This window comes from Colletotrichum higginsianum, chromosome 5 (genome assembly GCF_001672515.1).
Source record: "Colletotrichum higginsianum IMI 349063 chromosome 5, whole genome shotgun sequence".
Taxonomy (NCBI): domain Eukaryota; kingdom Fungi; phylum Ascomycota; class Sordariomycetes; order Glomerellales; family Glomerellaceae; genus Colletotrichum; species Colletotrichum higginsianum.
Window position 1 is genome coordinate 3,270,529 of NC_030958.1, and position 19,383 is coordinate 3,289,911.

Consider the following 19,383-nt stretch of genomic DNA (forward strand, 5'->3'; position numbering starts at 1 on the left):
CTTGTACTTTTAGCCTTATCCATTCATCCCTCGTCTTGTTCTAAAAAATGCCAACTGTAGCTGCATCATCTTACGTTGCACTTTCAACCCATTTCGCGTCCGTCATCCTACGCTGGTTCCCGCCTCTTGATCCCCACCAACACAGCCCAGTAGCGTCTTTTGGTATCCGTACAGCAGCATCTTTCCCGTCTCCCAAGCAAGTGAGGCAAGCAAGTGGCCGTGCAAACACACCGCATCCAGCGCTGAGGGGCACAGAGAGAGAGAGAGAGAGAGAGAGAGCAGCAAAGCAAGACAGGCCAACCCAACCCATACGAAGAACCGCACTCCTGTGTTCAACGTCGAAGCTCGCGCCAGACCGGGCTTGCCTGACAAGGATCCGTGCCGTACGGAATACCGACAAGGCAGGCGGCCACATCACACATATTGAATCATACACACATCTCACTCCCCCCCCCCCGACGATAGCCACCCCCACCAAACTGCCACGCCCACTTCCTCCTCCAGGGCCAAACCAGTCTGGTCCAGTCCAGCTGGTCGTGGTGTTCTGTCCATCCACTAGAGCCCGCAGTCAAGGTCCATGGTCCACAGTCCACAGTCCACCCACACACACTACTCGCGCTTCCCTGTCGCCTCTTGTTTCCGACCTTCCTTCGTCCTGCCTGTCTGGGCCGCTGCCACTGGCTCTCAACTGGTGAACAGCCATGAGCCTAAGAAAAGCAACTGGCCACAAAAGCAAGCCCGCGGCGCCTTTCCCTCACGACCCTGACGCCGATACGGTTGCTTTGGCTCTAGAACCTCTGCCTCTTCTTGCACCCGCAGCCAGTTCCACAAACGACAGCCCTGCCGATGCTGAGGCCGATGTTGCGAATCTTTCGACTCCCTCGTCATCCGACCAAACCGCCTCTGACCCATATAACACCACACATCACCCTCGATCCCGCCCTTCCACTCTGCGAAGCCGTCCCTCTGCCCTCTCATACACTTCGAGCGCCGACGAACATGGTGACGATACGACCGGCCCTATCCTAACATCTCCTGTCCCGCAACTAGACGACGGCGCCATGCCCTCGAAACCATCCCTCTTGCGCTCCGCGCGCAACGACGCCCCCTCTTACGGTGCCGTCTCTCAAGAGCCGAGCCGCAATGTCTCGCCCACTGGCATTGACTCGAGGACGGGGAACGCACACCCGCTCCGATACGTCTCCGACACCTCCAAGTCGACCTCGTCAAGGTTTTCGGCCAGCTCGAAACGGGAGAGCTCGCGCCTCTCCGAGGAGCTCGATGCCGCCGCTCTGGCCACCGGCTTGGAGGGGCGATTCGGAGTGACACAGGCTCCCGTGACAACCAACATGCTCGAGGACGCCAAGTCTGATGCCGCCGAAGACGAGATACAATACGACGACTACACGGGGAGCGAGCCCGACGAGGACCCTGTCGACAACTCGCCTCATGAAGTCGTCCGCGCATCGGTACCACCGACTGACAACGTCACCCTGTCTATCAACACCCCGAGGATGTGGATATTGTCCTTTTTGTTCTCGGTACTCGGTTCTTCCACCAATTTGTTCTTTTCTTTACGATACCCCAGCGTTGCTATTACACCAGTCATCGCCTTGCTGCTAGTCCACCCGCTTGGCCTTATGTGGGACTACGCCCTCAAATATCCGAGCGACCCCCCGGAAGAGTTCGTAGATGGCGTTCTTGTCCCCGAAGGCGCCAATGACCGTTTGCCCCCGAGGCGGTCATTGAATCGTCTGCGCAGATGGCTGGCACAAGGACGGTGGAACGAGAAGGAGCATACCTGCGTCTACGTGAGCAGCAATGTGTCGTTCGGCTTTGCTTTCGCGACGGATGTCATTGTCGAGCAATCCAAGTTCTACAACCAGGAGGCCACCATTCCCTACCAAATCTTGCTTACCCTGTCGACGCAGATCCTGGGCTACGCTTTCGCGGGCTTGACTCGTCGGTTCCTGGTACGACCCAGCGGCATGATATGGCCCGGTACTCTGATGTCGGCCGCCATGTTCGGTACGCTTCACAAGGAGGAGAACAGGATCGCCGACGGTTGGAGGATTTCGAGGTGGAAGTTCTTCTACCTGGTCTGGTTTGGCGGGTTCGCCTTCTACTTCCTTCCCGGCCTTCTGATGCCCTGTCTCAGCTACTTCAACGTCATCACCTGGTTTGCGCCCAAGAGCGTTGTCGTCGCCAACCTCTTTGGCGTTGTCTCTGGGCTCGGACTGTTCCCGTTGACGTTCGACTGGGCGCAGATCACGTACATCGGCTCGCCCCTACTGGTGCCCTTCTGGGCGGCCATGAACGTCATTGGCGGTCTCGTCATTGTCATGTGGCTCATTGCACCCATCGCCTACTACGCCAACGTTTTCTACTCGTCATACATGCCCATTTTGTCGTCCGCCGTCTTTGACAACAAGGGCGAGGTCTACGACGTGAGCAAGATCTTGACCCCAGAGTTCCTATTCGACCGAGAGGCGTACAGCAAGTACAGCCGGGTGTTCCTGCCCATCACTTACGTACTGAGTTACGGCGTGCAATTTGCCGCCTTGGCAGCTCTTTTGACGCACACGGCTTGCTGGCATGGGAAGGATATCTTGCAGACGTGGAAGACGGCCGTCGCGGAAGCTCGCAATGAGGGCCAGGCAGTCTACCAGCCAGTATCCGGCAGCTCCGAACACATCTCGCCCCAGCGGTCGCTCAGTGGGAGCAGAGGCATTTCAAGGTCTTCATCCAACCTTGAAGGTATGATGTTCCGGGAGGACGTGCACTGTCGACTCATGAAGCGGTACAAGGACGCGCCGCTGTCGTGGTACTTGACGACGTTTGTGACAATGCTTGCTGTGGGCATCTTCGTCGTTGAATAGTGAGTCGATCCTTTACCGCTCAGACGTAGGAGCGCGAGCAAAGCTGACTGACGGGTACAGCTACCCGATTCATCTTCCGTGGTACGGGTTGCTCATGTCGCTGGGTATCTGTGCCATCTTCTTCATCCCGAACGGCATCATCATGGCGGTCACGAACCAGCACAGCAGCATTTACTTGATCTGCCAGCTCATCTGCGGCGCCGTGTTCCCCGGACGGCCGATTGCAAACATGGTGTTTGTGACATACGGCTATATTTCGTCGGCGCAGGGTATCAAGTTCGCCTCGGATCTCAAGCTCGGGCACTACATGAAGATCCCTCCGCGGATCATGTTCTCGGTGCAGATGGTGGCCACCATCGTGTCGTCTCTCACGCAGATCGGGGTACTCAACTGGATGTTTGCCAACGTCAAGGGCATCTGCACATCAGAAGCCGTCAACGGCTTCACATGCCCGATCGCGCGGGTACACTTCAACGGTTCGATTCTGTGGGGTGTGGTTGGACCAGGCGAGTTCTTCGGGCCGAAGGCGACGTATCGCGGACTCGTGTGGTGCTTTCTCATCGGCGCCATCACGCCGATTCCCCTGTGGCTCTACGCGCGCAAGAAGAGGCACAGCATCGTCAGGAAGATCAACCTCCCGGTCGTTTTCGGATCCATGGCGTGGATCCCGCCGGCGACGGGACTCAACTTTTCAGTGTGGGCGGTGGTTTGCTACGTGTTCAACTACCTGGTCAAGAGGAGGAAGAGCGCGTGGTGGGCAAAGTATACGATGACGATGAGCGCAGCATTAGACTCGAGCCTGGCTTTTGGCATTGTTGTTGTCTTTTTCGGGTTCGTCTACCCCGGGCACATGAAGGGCTTCAAGTGGTGGGGAACGGAAGTGTACAAGCAGGGCTGCGACTGGCAGGCGTGTTCATACAACACGGTGCCTGAAGGAGGGCATTTTGGGCCCGACTCTTGGTGATGATTGTGTTCCTGTTGTTGTTGGTTTTTTCACAATTCTTTTTCTTTTTCATGAGAAGAGACGAAGCGAAACGGATTTTCACGGATTGCGTGCACAAACATTTGATGCGAAAATATTCGGGGCATGGCAAGCAAGCATAGGAAAGGCATCTATCTATCTATTGGGGCTAGAGCATGCATGGGATTCAGAGAGAAAGCGGAGTTATTGGCCGTTTTACCCGGGAATTCTGTCCGGCGGCCGTGGGCCATGTTATTCGCGCATATAGAGCAGGCAAAGAGCGATGTCGCATTGCGAAATTTCATTCGAGGCCATATTTGTTGGTCGTAGATTGGCCCTTCTGACTCAAGTTGGCTGCGATATTCCTTGGGGACTGACGGAGGACGTGAGTCGTGATGTGAGTCACACGAAGATCGATGACTCCTCTGACAGTCAGAAAAGGAACGGGTAACGAACCGGGAGTTCGGTATCGGTCGCAAGGGTCTTGTGACTGCTAGTGGGCGGCGCCGGTCCGGGGGACGACCGACCTTCTCGAAACGGATAGGAGGGGCGGCGGAGCCCGGCAATTGTGCCCTTTTTTTTTTCTTTTTTCCGGGGGGTTGTCGAGAGTGGTTGTACTCTGTACCAGGAGGGTTGGTTTTGGCTGTCCATGGAACTCTATACAACAACAACAACAACAACAACAACAAGGGGATTGATATCGTGACACGTGAACGAGTCAAGGTTTTGTCGGGTCGGCCGGCCGAGCGACATCCTAGTTTGAAATCCAAAGACTTGGCTGGGAAATGCCGCCTGTGAGAGGGAGGGAGAGGTGCAGAAGGATTCGCGGGCGTGATTGCGACGTTTCTGCCAGAGTGGATTCCCGTGGGTTGCGAAGCCGTGCGACGTGCGGCATGCAGTTCACTCCGGGTGAAGGAGGACGATGGGTGATATAAGAAGGGAGGGGTTGGACGACTCGCAATTCTGAAAGGCTGTGTGGGAACGACTTCATCTTACCGGCCTTGTACACGTACATCCATACATCCGTAGATAACATTGTCAGCCATCAAGTTGCATAGCTTCGATTGGTTCTGCATCCCGACCTTGGAAAACTCAATTACCTCAACTCCAAAGTCTGTCCGCCCCAAGATCAAGAAGCCCGGCCGAAATCGACTTTCAACCCATTCCATACCCAAAGACGTCGTCCTACAGATTTACACGGCCGGACCTCTCCCCGTTATCCAACACATTAGAGAAGAAAAACGGAAAGGGGGAAACAAAACCCCATCGGACCGCAACCATGGCACCGACAAAACAAGCATCCCACCTCCCGACGCTCCTCCGCTCGCCGACCCACCCGATTCTCCTCCGCACGATGGAGCCCCGTGACGCCGCCGCCCTCTCGGCCGTGCTCTCGGACCCGGAAAACACAAAGTACGACCCGCACGCCTCGGCCATCTCGCCCGAGGTCGCCCGGGTCGTCATCGACCGCATGCGCGAGAGCGCAGCGGTGCCAACCGTGCTCGACGACGCTACGGGGCGGGTCGCGAGCGGGCCGGGAAGAGTGAACCTTGTCATCGTGTACGTCGACGGCGTGGAGAACACGGTCGGGGTCGAGGGGTGCGAGGGCGTTGTCGTCGGGCTCGGCGGGTTCGGCGGGATTGACGAGCACGAGGAGGAGGTGGAGGAGAAAGACGGAGACGGGAAGGCGATGAGGGTGAAGGTGAGGGTCGGCGACGTGGGCGCGATGGTGAACCCCGGGTTCCGGGGCCGGGGCTTCGCGACGGAGGCGATCCGGCTGGCGGTCGAGTGGGCCTTCACCCGCGTCGAGGACGGCGGGCCGCAGTTCGACCGGGTGACGGCGACGATGGGCGAGGCGAACAAGGCGATGGTCGGGCTCGTGGAGAGGAAGTTTGGGTGGAAGGGGGTCGCGAGGCCCGGCGAGGAGGAGGGCGGCGGAGAGATCTTCTTCGAAGTCGGGCCGAGGGACTGGAAGAAGTGATGCAAGTGGTTTTGCGATTTCTTTAGGCCCGGCATGAGGGGGGGGGGGGGGGGCCTCTAAGCGAGGTTACCAGTTCTCACGTATACAATCCCATCATGGCTAGGTAGGTAGGGTCAACGAAGCGACTTGATGCCGCGGAACATGCAATATCTCCCAACTCGGAAATTCATGGCTATCGTGTGGTAGACGTCTCCTTAGAGCACGTCCAATGTGGTTCGACGGCAATCATACTTGTAGGCCTTGGTTCTGTTCCGAGGGTTGCTAGCCCACGTCTCGCTAGCATTGTCAGGTCGTCTATGTCTCCCACACCAACACAACGACAGAATCAAGGTGGTCTGCATCGCCATCTTCATCTTCCACCTCCCCGGTCATGAAGCCCGACCCGCCTCTCCTCTTCACATACGCCTGCCACACCTCTCCCCTCGCCCCGACACCAGCGTCCAGGAACAGCCAGACGTTTCTCATGCCCTTCCACGTCACGACCTCCTTCCTCTCCCCCGTCTCGCCCAGTACGATTCCCTCGCCGAGCGGCAGATCCGCGTCCTGGCCGTACTGCATCGCTCCGAGGAGCTTCGCGTCGCTCGCCATGGGCACGACTTCGAAGCCCGCGCTGTAGTGCGTGAGCGAGTACCCGTTCACGAGGATCCATTCGTCGCCGAAGCAGAAGCGTTGGAAGAAGCAGGCCTCGCCGCAAACGGCCGTCACTAGGTGCGCCGGGCTCGGGGTGAAGCGGTGGCGGGACCTGGCGTGGCGGAGGGTTAGCGGGGAGACGCCGAGGTCGTAGCTTGCGGCCTGAATGCTGTAAAGGGCGTCGGTTGGCGAGTAGAAGCTCGGGAGGACGTGGAAGGGGAGGTCGGTGTGCTTCATGACGCAGTCGCGGAGGAGTCTGTCCCATGCCGTGTTGTTTCCGGTCAAGCCCTCAGCTGAGCGGCACGGGACGTGGGAGACGATGAGTGCCGCCGGGGGGGTGAAGAAGATCGCCCCACCACCGTGGGTGACTGCCGTGTCGTTATGGACAGCCCAGTCCGAACGCTCGCTGGGGAGGCCGATGTAATAGGGGTTTGCGGCATCGAACCTTGACAGTCTCGAGATGAGCTGTCCCGGAGTAGGGAAGAATATGTCGTCGTCGACGAGACCAAAGTACCTCTTCGGATGCCCCTGCTCAGCCAGGGCCTCGCTGACATCCAGGAGGATGGTGATCATGTCCAGATATCTCGACTCTTTCTCCACGCTTTCCTGGAGAGGTATCACCGTGGCATCTATCCCAGCCCCGTGCAGCTTCTCGTAAATCTCCCAGGCCTCCCGACTTGAGGCCTCGTGCAGTGTCACGACGGCAGTAGCCCCGTTGGAGGACCCCCGGCCGTTCGTGAGCCACCGCTGCCAGTCTTTGATGAGAGAGTCGTTCTCGTAGGTGAGACGATCGTAGGACGTTGAGATTCCGAAAATCAGATCGGAGGCATCGACGGCACCGGGCTTGGGGCTCTTCGTCACGGAAAGCAGGTTTGCGGCTCCTTGGGCGTCCAGGCTGAGCCCCTCGTCATCCCAGCGGACGTTTTGAAACTCGCTTTCCGCAAATGGTTGCGCCATGTTTGCCAATGGAAGCCTCTGGGGGGCGTCCGGTACCACCTTGATTCTCCGGGAGAGCCATGAGATGTTTTGCGTGAGACTATGCCTCTCGGCGAACTCGCGCAGGTACATGGCATCACGATGAGTGTTACCCGCCACCGGCTTGATCAGCGGAACAAGGGCGTCGGTGTCGATGACTTCGAAGGCGCCCTCGCGACTCCGCACGACTTGGATCAAGATAAACAAAAGGACGAGAAGAAAAGTGGCGGAGTGTAGCGCCCTGGCATGGTTGTGGTACCCGTGGGCGGGTTGCATCTTGGGAACCGGGGATAGGGCGTCTGCAGTACCCATCGTTCGCTACCGAGTTTGCGATGAAACTGCACTTGATGTGGAAGACAACCATTTCCAACGATGTGAGCGGAGTTGCCATCTTTTTGAGGGTATTCCGGGGAATGCTGCCTTCGATAAAGGGATGAAGTCGCGGATTCCAGTTGGCCTCGGGGGTGAGACAAACGGCGCAACAGCACATGCCCGCCTGGCGAAACACCATCACTACTGCGCCAGCATGCCAAGTGGTGAGAAACAAAGATGTTCCCTTTGGAAGGGCACTTGATGAGGTATTGTCGCGCAATAGCCTGGTTTGGGAGCTTTAGAGCGTCTCGGGGACCGAGACTTCCAAATGTATATATAGAGGCGTTCTATCGGGGGAGACGAGTCGCTATTCTTTGCCTTGCACTCGATGCACGGTGATAATGACAGACAACATTCCAAGCATCAGCGATAGATGGATTCACAGACGGAAAAGAGATAGACATGCATCTGGACTAGACTCACGTGGGAAAGTAAGGATAAAAACAAGGAGGGAGAGAGAGAGAGAGAGGGAGTGAGTGAGTGAGAGAAAGAGAGAGAAATAAAAGCACACAGGCGGAAAATCAGAAAATCGACAGCGATATCGGCCCCTGGGTTGTGGTCGAGGAGGCTCTTTGCGGGGTTCCTCGAGTAACTCCTATGGGTTGCCGATGCTGTTGAGGATTTGAAGACGTGCGTCTCTCCGGCAATTCAAAGTAATCAAACTCGGCCCGTCGAAACTGAATGAACGGACGGGTTCATGGGACGGGTGTGGATGAGGTTAGAGAATTGTATAGAGGAGAATGTATATATGTGTGTATGCGCGCGCGCGCGTGTGTATGTGTGTGTGTATGAGAAAAATAAGGGGGGTGGGGGGTGTAAAACCAAGAAATCACCTTCTTTGGGCGGATGATTCAGGAAAGGAGACGGACGGGCCCGGGAGTCTCATTCCGGATAATTAGCCAAGTAATGATAGGCCTCTGCTTCCTTCCCTGGGTCTCCGAAGCGGTTTGAAGACTTTCCCATTATGATATCCTTGCATCTACTTTCGGCACACTCGCTTTTGGCTTCTTCGTTCTCTGTCCTCGACGGCAAGACATGCTACTTTGGTGTCACACACACACGCGCGGCCTCTCGCTCGTCCACCATTCGTCACTTTCATCAACAACAGCAGCAGCAGCAGCAGCAGCAACAACAACAACCTCCATCACTTGGGGGGCCATCCCTGGACACCATCTTGCCAGTCTTACGTAGGACATTCTCGGAGATATTATCAGACACCGCACGACGTGCTCTTGCTTCTCCACACGTTGAAATCTGCTTCCGATGCCGTGTCACGGAGCAGTGGTGCAGCGCTGGCCACGACGAGTTTGCATCGAGGGTGAGCGGTAAATCCATGAGGTATCAGGTCACACGGAGTGAGGCAGCCACTGTCGCCTTCTCAGGTCAGTGCAACTACCTACAACAACAACTGCTGTTTATTCTCTCTCAACTAGTGACTCAAGCTTTTCAATGTCTCCATCGTCGGTCGCGGGGTACATATCTCACTCGGTGACTGTTCACTGGATGCAATCGGACCCTGGACAAGGCCGCCGGCGGTCTCTCGAAAGGCCATGGGAGGATTTGGGATGTCCCAGTCCACTAAGATGACCAAGCATCCCGGTCGTCTATTTCAACTGAAAAGCTCCAAGGGAATGTAACTTGGTCGCTTTGCTGCCGTCATGGGATGACGGACCGTGGAAGGCTTTGCTCACGGCCGCCGCAGACGTAAAGCTGCCCGTCCGCCTCCCACTTGAGAGCTACACAACCACGCTTTGCATCCACGCCGTGTACCACCCACCTCCCGGTTTCTGCATGGCAAAAGAGCAAAATATCCCGGAGTCGATGTGTACAGCCGTTTTTTGCATCCATCGTTGCGTCGCACGGCGCATGGCGACCTCGCCACTTCTCTCCTGTCACTCGCTGCGGTGTCACCGAGACAGGGTACAGTTGTCTGAAACCAGCATGGAATCTTTCTCAGTGATTCTTCCAGGAGTAGCAAGCCTGACTTCTGGATTTGGTCCCATTTCGGCATCGGTTAAGTCCAGGTCCAAAGACCCCGGCTCAGGGGGCCTGGATCAGCATCCAAGCATCCAAGCATCGCGCCCTTGTCACGATCTGGTGGGGTTGTCCTTCACACTCTCGGCATCGCCAATGATGGGCAAAACCTCTCGGCAAACGCCCAGGTACCAGTTCGTCTGTCCGCAACAAGGGTCCCAAAGGCGGCTGTCGTCCCTGTTTATCTCCCCCCACCCCTGGCAAAATGTCTTGGCCCTTTCCTTCCTGGCTTTGCTGCCCGGCTCAGCTCACCAGCTTCTCCGTTTGCAAAGAGTGCTCAACCACAGACTCGCAGCCACGATGGCCTGCGTACCTGTCTAAAATAGCGGTGCGCGGGAGACCGCAGAAACCCAATGCCTGGCTGCCGTCTTAACGAAGAGCTAGGCAAGGGGTCTGTTGACTCGACCAAGACCCATGCTGGCCCCTCTCTCTCTTTCTACTTCTCTCTCTCTCTGTCTCTGTCTCCAAAAGTTCTACATGCAATGATTCCCTGACTTGACTCTATTCTCATCGTACTTCGGCTGCCAGGCCACGGGACGGTATCTCATTCCGCAGGAACGGTCAAGGTTGGCCCGTGATGAGCTCGAATACACACTCGGTTTTCTGATCAACGTGACTGTTGGGGAGAAGAGCCCAATACTTGATCCACTTCTGAGGAGTGTAACAGCTATTACACGGGTCGGGCTTCAAGATAAAACGGCCACTTGTGCTTCCCATCGGACATTTTCCCCCCTTCTTGTGCTTGTACGCAGGCGAGCTCATGGGAAGGGGAACGGGGAACCCCATGGTGACAGCTGCAACCACCCCCTTTACCTGGAGGGCTAGATGTAGAGAAGTAGGACCCGGACTAGACTTCTCGAAGAACACCGTAATATCTCAGCAAGGCACGGGGCTGCCTACGGATATGCACGTAACCCAGCCACAAAGAAGACGGCCCCGTTCTTTGGCGGTCTGACGAAAGACCAGTCACCATATTCATCAATTGGAGAGAGATGGAGAGAGAGAGAGAGAGTGTGTGTGTGTGTTTGTGTGTGTGTGTGGACCGCCCCTCAACAGAAAGGGACTATGTCAGGACCCCATGACACGACGCCTTGATGCCAACAAGCTCTCTAGCCACTGCAAACCACGAACCAGCATGGCGAACATCGACCATCGAATATGATACCGCCTCTGTATCGTTATCTCTTCTCATCAGCTCAAAGTTGCTACCAAGTGTGCCGGGTCACGTTGACGTTGTCCTGAGATCCTCAACGTAGCAGGAGGACCAGCTTTGTTCCACCATCTCGACTGAAAGCTGCTAGAGTCAACGGCAAGATGGCACCTCATGCGGCTATCCGCGAATCCACCTTACCATTTCCACACCCCGTGCGCCTCCAAACACGGTGCCCTTCCCTGTTTGGTCTCCGCCGGGTGTCTCTGCTGTATTTGCGCTTGCAAACTCAGCCAATAACTCCACGATTCGCCACGGCCTTCTCCTTGAATACCCTCCTCACATCCCATCCTCCCCCCCTCCCCATGCGGACCAGGGCTTGCGCTGGTGGTATCTGATGAAACTTGCCTCAGTCTCTGGCCTCCAAGTCGGCCGTGAGGCGTGACGTGACTAGTCCAGAAGCCTGCGCTTTTTGCAATACGACTGGACGCTCTGGCTTGGCCTCGTCTACGAGTTCCAACAAATTCGGCAGAGGTGCGGATACTCCTGCATGGAAGCTTCCCCGGAACAGTTTGGCTTACCCGGGCCCCCCTTCTCACTCACTCACACACACACACATACATCGAGACGACACATGCGGTAACTTGCTGCCACGGCACAAGCTCTGGGCCGTACCATCACCCCATCAAACCTGACCTCGTGAATCTCACTCATGTCCCCCTCTGGAGGAAACATATTAGACCATACACACTGCGTCAGTCAATGGCTGTCTGTCTGTCTGTCTGTCTGTCTGTCTGAGTGCCTCCTGTTACAACCCATCATACCAGTCATTTATCACTTCGTGGCTTCACCTCGATACGTCGAAAGAAAGAGCGGTGGCCGGTCACAAACGGAGACCTCACTGCTGAGAGGTCGATTCCAAGACACTCGCAACAAAAAAAAAACTGCACCGAGAGCGCCGGGCCCCAAGAGACTGCCCCCAAGCACCCGTACTGGACCGCAGACTCCGTTGCAGAATCGGCAGCCTCTATCCAAGAAAGACGAAAATCTCGGACCCCATTCCCCTTGTCTTGGGACAAATTTTGTCATTGGGCTGCATGTCAGCGGATCTTGAGTCGTCAACCACCCCCCCGGACGAAGGCATCAGGTGTTTGTCGATTGCCAAAGAAAGCCCCGTCTTCTGTTGAACCTGTCCCCTCCCCCTTTTACAACAAGCCTCTCTGCTCCTGCAGGGCTTGTCTTAAGTCGCTCCTATCTTCCCTTCTTTTAGGAACGACTTCGCCTGCACCAGTTCACCAGGTCCTTTCCGCATCGCAGCATCACACTGCTTCCAAGACATAATCCCGATCCCGCCACCCTACAAACAGCCCGGCAAGATGCTTTCCGTCTATTCTCTTCTTAACCCATCCCCTCCTGGGCCGCTTCCCGTGCCTCGATTCCTACCAAGTCCCGCCATGTCGTCGCCGGGAACCTGCTACTCGGACAGAGACCCGTCGTCGCCTTACTTGGACCAACCTGTCATCCCGAAGCTCAAGATGTCCAAGGACCCAGCCCCGATGTCCAAGTACAAGCCTCGTGGTGTCATCAAGTACTTTCCCTTCGAAAACGTGGATGACGCGACCCGCCGCGAGGTTCACCGTTTCCGGGTGACGCCTTTTGGTAGAATCCAGGAGTCCTGCGCCCATATCCCTTACAACAGCGGCAAGAAAGACTTTTTCGAGAAGACTGGACGAGAGAGCTTTGAAGGTGTGCAGTTCTCGAGCTTGGACCCCGATGGAGAGTGAATTTGCTGACGAACTTGGGGCAGTTTTCAAGTACGAGTTCAAAAATCCGGGTGATGATAACGACTACACTGTCATGTGGGACTACAATATCGGTCTCGTCCGCATGACCCCGTTCTTCAAGTGCTGCAAGTACTCCAAGGTAAGAAAGAAACCTGTCCGGGATTGTTTCGAGGGTGTGTTTGGCTGACGGATGGATGGCAGACGATGCCGGCAAAGATGCTGGGCCTCAATCCTGGTCTCAAGGATATCACCCACAGCATCACAGGAGGCGCAATAGCAGCTCAAGGTTGGTCTTCCTTTTCCCTTGGGCTCACGCTTAGTGACGAAGCTTACGATTTCAGGATACTGGATGCCGTATGAATGTGCCAAGGCAGTGTGTGCTACTTTCTGCTACGGCATCGCCGGGGCCCTCATCCCAATCTTTGGACCGTCGTTCCCGTCCTTGTGCACTCCTCCAGGCTCTCCGGACTACCAGCGCATGGCGATCGATCATCGGATCGTCGAGGACGCCATCAAGGATGCCGAACTTTCACGAAAGGTCCAGCACCATGCTCTCCCGCCCATAGAGCTGAATCAAGTTTCCAATATCGAACGCCGCCCCATACGCACCCTGCGGGATGACAAGAGACTTCGACTCGACACTCGTCTGATGAGCCCTTACAGCGATACTGACGGGGAGAGCCACCGCTCGTGCCCCGACTCGGCGTCGAGCAACAGCTCTGAGGGCGTCGGCTACAGCTACGGACACCATCCGGCACCGCCGCGACACTCCAAGCAGCTGCCGCCGACCTCGGGCTGGACGGCCGCAAACCGGCCCGCACAGCCGTACCGTCTCGTTGACGAGAGCTACCGGCCAGCCGACCCGTACCTCAGCGCCGTGCCCCGTTGGACGCCCGTGAACAGACACGTCGTCACCCCGCCTCGTCCGGCGTGGGCGCACAAGCGCACCATCGACCACGATGACCACGACGGCCATGACGCCGCCGGCCGCGACAGCAGGAAGGGTAAGCACGACAGCAGCCCCGTGCTGAGATACGCGTCAGAACAGCGGAAGGAGGAGGATTCCGAGGCCGACATCGCCGAGCAGAACGCCGCGCTCGGCCTCATGACGCTCATGACGGCGCCCAGGAAGGAGGTCGAACTCGTCGGCGACGGGGCCGGCGGCGACTCGCATCGCAGCAAGAGGAGAAGGGCCACGTCCGCGTGAGAGAGACGACGGCTCCCGCCCACCCAAACTAAAGAAAGGGAGGGGGGAGGGATGAATGAAAAAAAGAAGAATATTCCAAGGCAGGGTTTGATTGGTGGGATGGACGTCTTTGGATGATGATTTGGGAAAGCAACCCTCTTTCTAGATTCCCACGTTTGCTCGCGCACGCTGTTGTCATCGTTGTCGGTTTGGTTTCTCTCCCCCGGGTGGTTGGGCGGTGATGGTAATCGGTATCTGGTGTCATGGCAAGTGTGACTGCTGCTAGTGCATCCTAGTGCAGGAAATCCAGATTGGGATGACGGCTTTGGGTGTTTCCGTCATGGGAAGTCGGTGATGAGAGGAGGATGGCGGATGTCTGTGTTTCTTGGCCGCGTGGTGTTTGGCAAAGTGTAAAACAAAAGCTGTTCTTATTTGATATCAAGAGAAGAAGAAAAAAGGAAAGAGAAAGAAAAAAAAAACCCCCCCAAAGAAAAACCTCCCCCCAAACTCCCGAGTTTTTGTTTTCGGCACATTCGTAACAATTCATGAAAGGCTTTTGTTCCTATAGTCCACCAACTTTCCCCCCCACTCCCTCTCCTCTTGATATCTCGCTGTCAAAAGCCGTCCATCCATCTAGAGGTAGTCCCCGAGCGGAAAAGAAAAAGAAGAAGTCGAAGAGAAGGGGAAAAAAAAACCGCCCCCTCGTCCATCCTCTACCTCACTCTTAGCTGCTGGCCCCCTTCTCGGCGGCCTTCTTGATCTTGAACTCGTCGATCCACGCCTTGGCCCGGGCCGCCGGCACGACGTAAACCCGTACGATGCCGTCGACAACCTCGACGTTGCCGCCGCTCAGGATCTTCAGCAACGTCGCCTTCTTGCCGACCTTGACGAGCCCGCCCTTGGCCGTCTCCATATAGCACTCGACGCCGTCGGGCGAGTACTCGCCCCTCTCGTCCCACGGCACCGGCAGGATGTACGACAGGTGGTCCGCCAGGCACTCGGTCTCGCCAAAGGCCTTGACGAAGTCGCTCTCGAGGTGGACCGGATACAGCAGCACGGCCGGGAAGCTCAGGCTGCTCGCGGGGTCGTCCTCGTCCGGCACGAGGCGCATTCGCGCGTCCTCCATCTCGGGCGGCTGCGCCGTCTCCCTCGTCCGGATGCCCCGCGCCGCGAGCGCCGCCCGCAGCAGCCTCGCGCGCAGCTTCTCCCGAGCCTCACGCTCCGCCTCACGCCGTGCCTTGGCGTCGGCGCGCTCGGCCGCCTCGACGATGTCACGCGCGACGGCCCGGAGCGGCTTGTTGTCCGGGTCGAGCGCGAGCCCCCGCGCGCACGCGTCGTCGGCCTCGGCGATGCGGCCGACCTTGAGAAGGGCGCGCGCTGAGCGGTAGTAGGCCTTGAGGTTCGCCGGGTTCAGGCGCAGCGCGAGGCCGCAGTCGGTCCAGCATGACCGGTAGTTGCCGAGCTCGAGGTGGCACGCGGCGCGGTTGACGTACAGGCTCTCGAGCACGGCCTTTTGCTGGGCGATCTCATCGTCGTCATCTTCGACCTCGACCTCTCGTTCCTCCTCCTCCTCCTCCTCCTGCTGTCCCGCGGCGTTCTCGGCGTTTCCCTTAACGCGCGCCTTCTCCGTGTGGAACGTCTTCTCGCCCTGGGCCCTCCGCCGCTCCTCGAGGGCGAGGATCTCGATGCCCTTGGTGTAGAACTCCTTGGCGTCGGCGTGCATGCGGGCCTTGAAGCACTCGTTGCCGCGCTCCTTGAACTCCTCGCCGTTCTCGCGCGCAGTGCCCTCGTACGCGAGCGCCTGCAGCGCCGCGACGTCGTCGTTGTCCTCAAGCTCCGTCATGAAGAGCGGCGACTTGTTGAGGTCCGCGAGTACCTGGTCCGGCGTCTTGCCGCTGAGCAGGGCGTGGCCGGGAGGCAGGGCGGCGCCCTTTGCGGCCCCGGGGGCAGCGGCCTGGCCCGATGCTGCTGCCGCCGCCGCGGCCTCAGCTGCGTCTCGGCGCTGCGTCTCGGCGATCATGGCGTCGGCCATCTGGTCGGTGATCTCGTCGAGCTGCATGGTTGCGGTCGGCCCCGCTTTTCCCGTCATCGGATTTGGGTGTGTTGTGTGTGTGTTTCCGGTTGTCTCCGTGACGTAGGTTGTTCTTCCGTCGACTGAATCAGTCTATTGCTGTTACTTGGATGTGTTGGTTTGTATTGCTCACATGAGACGTTGTGAGTGAGTGAGTGAGTGAGTGAGTGAGTGACTGGGTGGAAATTTTCGGACGTGAGTGAGTTTGTGTTGGTTTTTTTGTGGTGGCGATTTTCATTGGGTGGACGACCCAAATTCTGGAGTTCATGGAGAAGCTGCGAATCCGATGGAACCAGACCCGATCAAGCTTACTTGAGGTGTTGATGATGGTTTCATGATCCGGTAGGCACGTCCAACTTGCAGACATGCTTCCCAATTCGGCTTGACCTTTTCAAATGAGTTCTCCAGCGCTGTTTCTGGAAACTTGGTCAGTCAACCATCATCGCATGGCATGTACTACAATCAAGGAGGACAAAACACGATTGATCAAGTCAAGTTGAATTCTATTAAGGCAATGAGCTAGTATGTCAAAATGACCAAGTGGCAGTCGCTCCCAGCGCCTAATTAATGCAATCATGACTCCTCCAGCCCAGCCATGCTCGCTTGCAGGCCAACGAGGGGATATCTCTAGTCTATCCGGTCCCTGTCCAAGATTCCAGACTCCAAAAACAGATCCATGACGCCATCCTGTTTCGGCCGAAACAAACAAAACAAAATCCCCGTCTATAACGCCTTTTCTTGAATTGGTTGTTTTTTTGGTGGGTCGTGAGCTCTTTCCGCAAACTCCATCTCGCGGTGTGCTTCGTACGCACTACTTCAACTCCTCCAGACTTGTGTTCGTGACTCTCGTTTCATGACGCATTCACTCGTCGTCCGAAAGGGTCTCCGTGATAGTAACCCGAGACTCCTTCTTGCGCAGACAGGGCTGGGCCTCCTCCTCCTCGCAAACCTCGTACTTGCGCTCGCGCTTGACGGAGAAGCACTGGATGGCACCGATGACGGCGACGACGGCACTGCCATACCATGCCAGCGCGGTGCAGTCGATCTTGCTTCCAAAAGTGTACAGCCAGCCGGCGACAGGAGGGGCGATCATGCGGAAACCGGCAGCAGCGCTGGCGGCCAGGCCGTTGACCTTGCCGAGGGCCTTTGGAGTCGGGGTCGCCTCCTTGATCAGGATCAGGAGAAGCGGGTAGAGAATGATGGAGAGGACGTTGCGGACGGCCAGACAGAAGTAGATGCCGGCATACAAGAGCGACTCCGGGAGGAGCAGCAGGCTCGGAACCATGACGTAGGCGATGGGGTGCAGCACAGTGACGATGGTAAACAGGCGGTAGACACCTAGCTTCTCGGCGGCGAAGGGGAAGATGACGGCCTGCACAAACAGCGCAATGACGCCGTTGACTGCCATGATCATGCCCACGGCACGGAGCGAGATTCCGAGGCCGCCCGGCGTGTAAAAGGGACTCGTCGAGGAGGTGAGGATGGACATGGGATTGGCGATGGCGCGGTCGTCCTCGAAGAAAATGGGGAGGAGATGGTCGTAGGTCATCGAGTGATAGGTGAATATGCAGAGGGCGAGGATCAAGGACATGATGGGCTTGGTGTAGATGTTGTAGGGCTGATCGACCTTCTTCTCCGAGGCCCGCTCGCTGCGGCCGCGGACAGTGCCATAGTTGTCATCTCTCAGGTCGACGACGGGCCTCTTCATGGCGTCCGAGGTCTCGAGCAAAGGAGTCTCCTCGGAGGCGTAGGTGTCGTCGGGGAGGGAGACACGGGGCTGCATGTCAGGGTGGGTCTCCTCCAGCAGGAAGTAGCCCAAAATGATGCTGACGAACAGGAGAGCCGCACAGACGAGGTTGGGCAGCAGGTAAGGATAGCGGTAGAAGAGGCCACCGGCAGGAAACAGATTGGGGAACGCGTCGTGGGGATCGGAAAAGGTACCGCCAATAAAGGGACCAATGATTGTGCCAATGGACCAGACGAAAGGCATGACGGAGAAGGCGCGGGCTGATTCATCAGCATCATGTATAAGATTTTGGGGGTTGAGAGGAGGATGGGGTTCATACGCTCATGCTCAGGCTTGGTGACCAATTCACCGACCATGGTCTGGATGACGCCGATGTTACCGTTGAGGAGACCTCCGATGGCCCTGCCGGCCAGGGCGATCCAGATGTTGGAGGCGAAGCCGACCATGACCATGCTGAACATAGTGCCGATGCATCCCAGGAGAAGTACGGGTTTCCTTCCGATGTGGTCCGAGAGACCGCCCCAGTACATGCCCATCAAGGCCTCGGCGAGGGAGAAGGAGGAGATGAGGAGGCCGGCGTAAAAGGAGGCATCTTCAGCGTTGCCGATTTCGAACCTCTTGACGAGTGGCCAGGCATAAGGGAAGATGGAGGTGAGGGCGATGGGCTCGGCGAGACGGACGATGGCTAGGAATGGGGGCGTCAATACAGGTGGCTACGACTTACGAGAGGAACGTGGCGGGACGAGACACCATGTGCCGGGAGAGAGGGAGAGGGGGATTTAGGGTGGCATGCAACTCACCCAGAAGAAACAGCTGTGTGGTAGGGAAATCGTCCGGGTTGCGAGGTCTTTTCTGCATGGTTAGGGCCATTGTCTCTCGACTTGATTCAAGTCTTACGATGCGACAGATACACTCGACGAGAATTCTACTGGAACGTAGGACACTTGAAGAATGAAATGTCGGGATGCGTGTAGGCTTTTACACGTTTCTCGTCTCCTGGCCGGCGGCGTGTGACGTATTGAGCGGCAGAGGGACACAGGGAGAGCAGTCGTCCGTCTTCAGAGGAGGAATGGCGATGAAGAAGGAGAGGAATGCAGAGACGAGCGGAAACAGGAGGAGGGGAGAAGTAAATAATGCTTCTTGGACGTGGATCCGTGGACGATAACGGCCTTCGGGGCGGGTAACCGAGCGCTTGCAGAGAGGGCCCGGGGGGTTCCTAAATGGGGGAGGAGGGGCGAGGGCTAGAAGCAAAGAAGGATGGGCGGATGCAAGCGGGCAACACGGCCGGCGAGTGCGGGTGGTATGTGAATGAGAGGAGGATCGTGATATGTCTTGGGTTTAGCTGGTTGTGGTGGGAGGAATGCATATGACGGGCGGCAAGGTGGTGTCTTCTCTTTTTTTTTTTTTTCTCTTCTGTTTTTTTTCTCTCTCTTTCTCCGTCAGTCATGCCTTCTGATACGACTTACACCGTCCCAAGTCCACCCCGACCTTCAACACAGTGTGGCGCGCATGCATCTTGCAAAAGGTGCAGCGACAGGTGGGGCAGCACAGGGAAATGCGGTTTCCACACCGACGGCATCCAAGGCAGAGAGCAAGTCTGGGTCTGGGCCGCA

The 19,383-nt window shown here is 57.1% G+C and overlaps 6 protein-coding genes across 6 annotated transcripts; 3 read left to right on the plus strand and 3 right to left on the minus strand.

The window, feature by feature from the left end:
* Positions 1-701: 701 nt before the first annotated feature.
* CH63R_07848 (OPT oligopeptide transporter) lies at positions 702-3,843 on the plus strand (the record flags this gene model as incomplete). Its single annotated transcript, XM_018302822.1, has 2 exons — positions 702-2,878; positions 2,940-3,843. The coding sequence occupies 2 exons, from the start codon at positions 702-704 to the stop codon at positions 3,841-3,843; spliced, it is 3,081 nt and encodes a 1,026-aa protein (XP_018157600.1).
* A 1,276-nt stretch (positions 3,844-5,119) lies between these two features.
* CH63R_07849 (Acetyltransferase) lies at positions 5,120-5,821 on the plus strand (the record flags this gene model as incomplete). Its single annotated transcript, XM_018302823.1, has 1 exon — positions 5,120-5,821. One exon carries the CDS (start codon positions 5,120-5,122, stop codon positions 5,819-5,821), a length of 702 nt encoding a protein of 233 aa, XP_018157601.1.
* Positions 5,822-6,115: 294 nt separating this feature from the next.
* CH63R_07850 (Ph signal transduction protein) lies at positions 6,116-7,738 on the minus strand (the record flags this gene model as incomplete). The annotated part of the gene is made up of 1 exon (XM_018302824.1): positions 6,116-7,738. The coding sequence occupies one exon, from the start codon at positions 7,736-7,738 to the stop codon at positions 6,116-6,118; it is 1,623 nt and encodes a 540-aa protein (XP_018157602.1).
* A 4,698-nt stretch (positions 7,739-12,436) lies between these two features.
* CH63R_07851 (APSES transcription factor Xbp1) lies at positions 12,437-13,973 on the plus strand (the record flags this gene model as incomplete). Its single annotated transcript, XM_018302825.1, has 4 exons — positions 12,437-12,728; positions 12,790-12,905; positions 12,968-13,052; positions 13,108-13,973. The coding sequence occupies 4 exons, from the start codon at positions 12,437-12,439 to the stop codon at positions 13,971-13,973; spliced, it is 1,359 nt and encodes a 452-aa protein (XP_018157603.1).
* Positions 13,974-14,676: 703 nt separating this feature from the next.
* On the minus strand, positions 14,677-16,011 carry CH63R_07852 (Tpr repeat protein; the record flags this gene model as incomplete). Its single annotated transcript, XM_018302826.1, has 1 exon — positions 14,677-16,011. One exon carries the CDS (start codon positions 16,009-16,011, stop codon positions 14,677-14,679), a length of 1,335 nt encoding a protein of 444 aa, XP_018157604.1.
* An 874-nt stretch (positions 16,012-16,885) lies between these two features.
* Positions 16,886-18,640, minus strand: CH63R_07853 (Major facilitator superfamily transporter; the record flags this gene model as incomplete). The annotated part of the gene is made up of 3 exons (XM_018302827.1): positions 16,886-18,030; positions 18,090-18,455; positions 18,571-18,640. The coding sequence occupies 3 exons, from the start codon at positions 18,638-18,640 to the stop codon at positions 16,886-16,888; spliced, it is 1,581 nt and encodes a 526-aa protein (XP_018157605.1).
* Between the last annotated feature and the right edge of the window lie 743 nt (positions 18,641-19,383).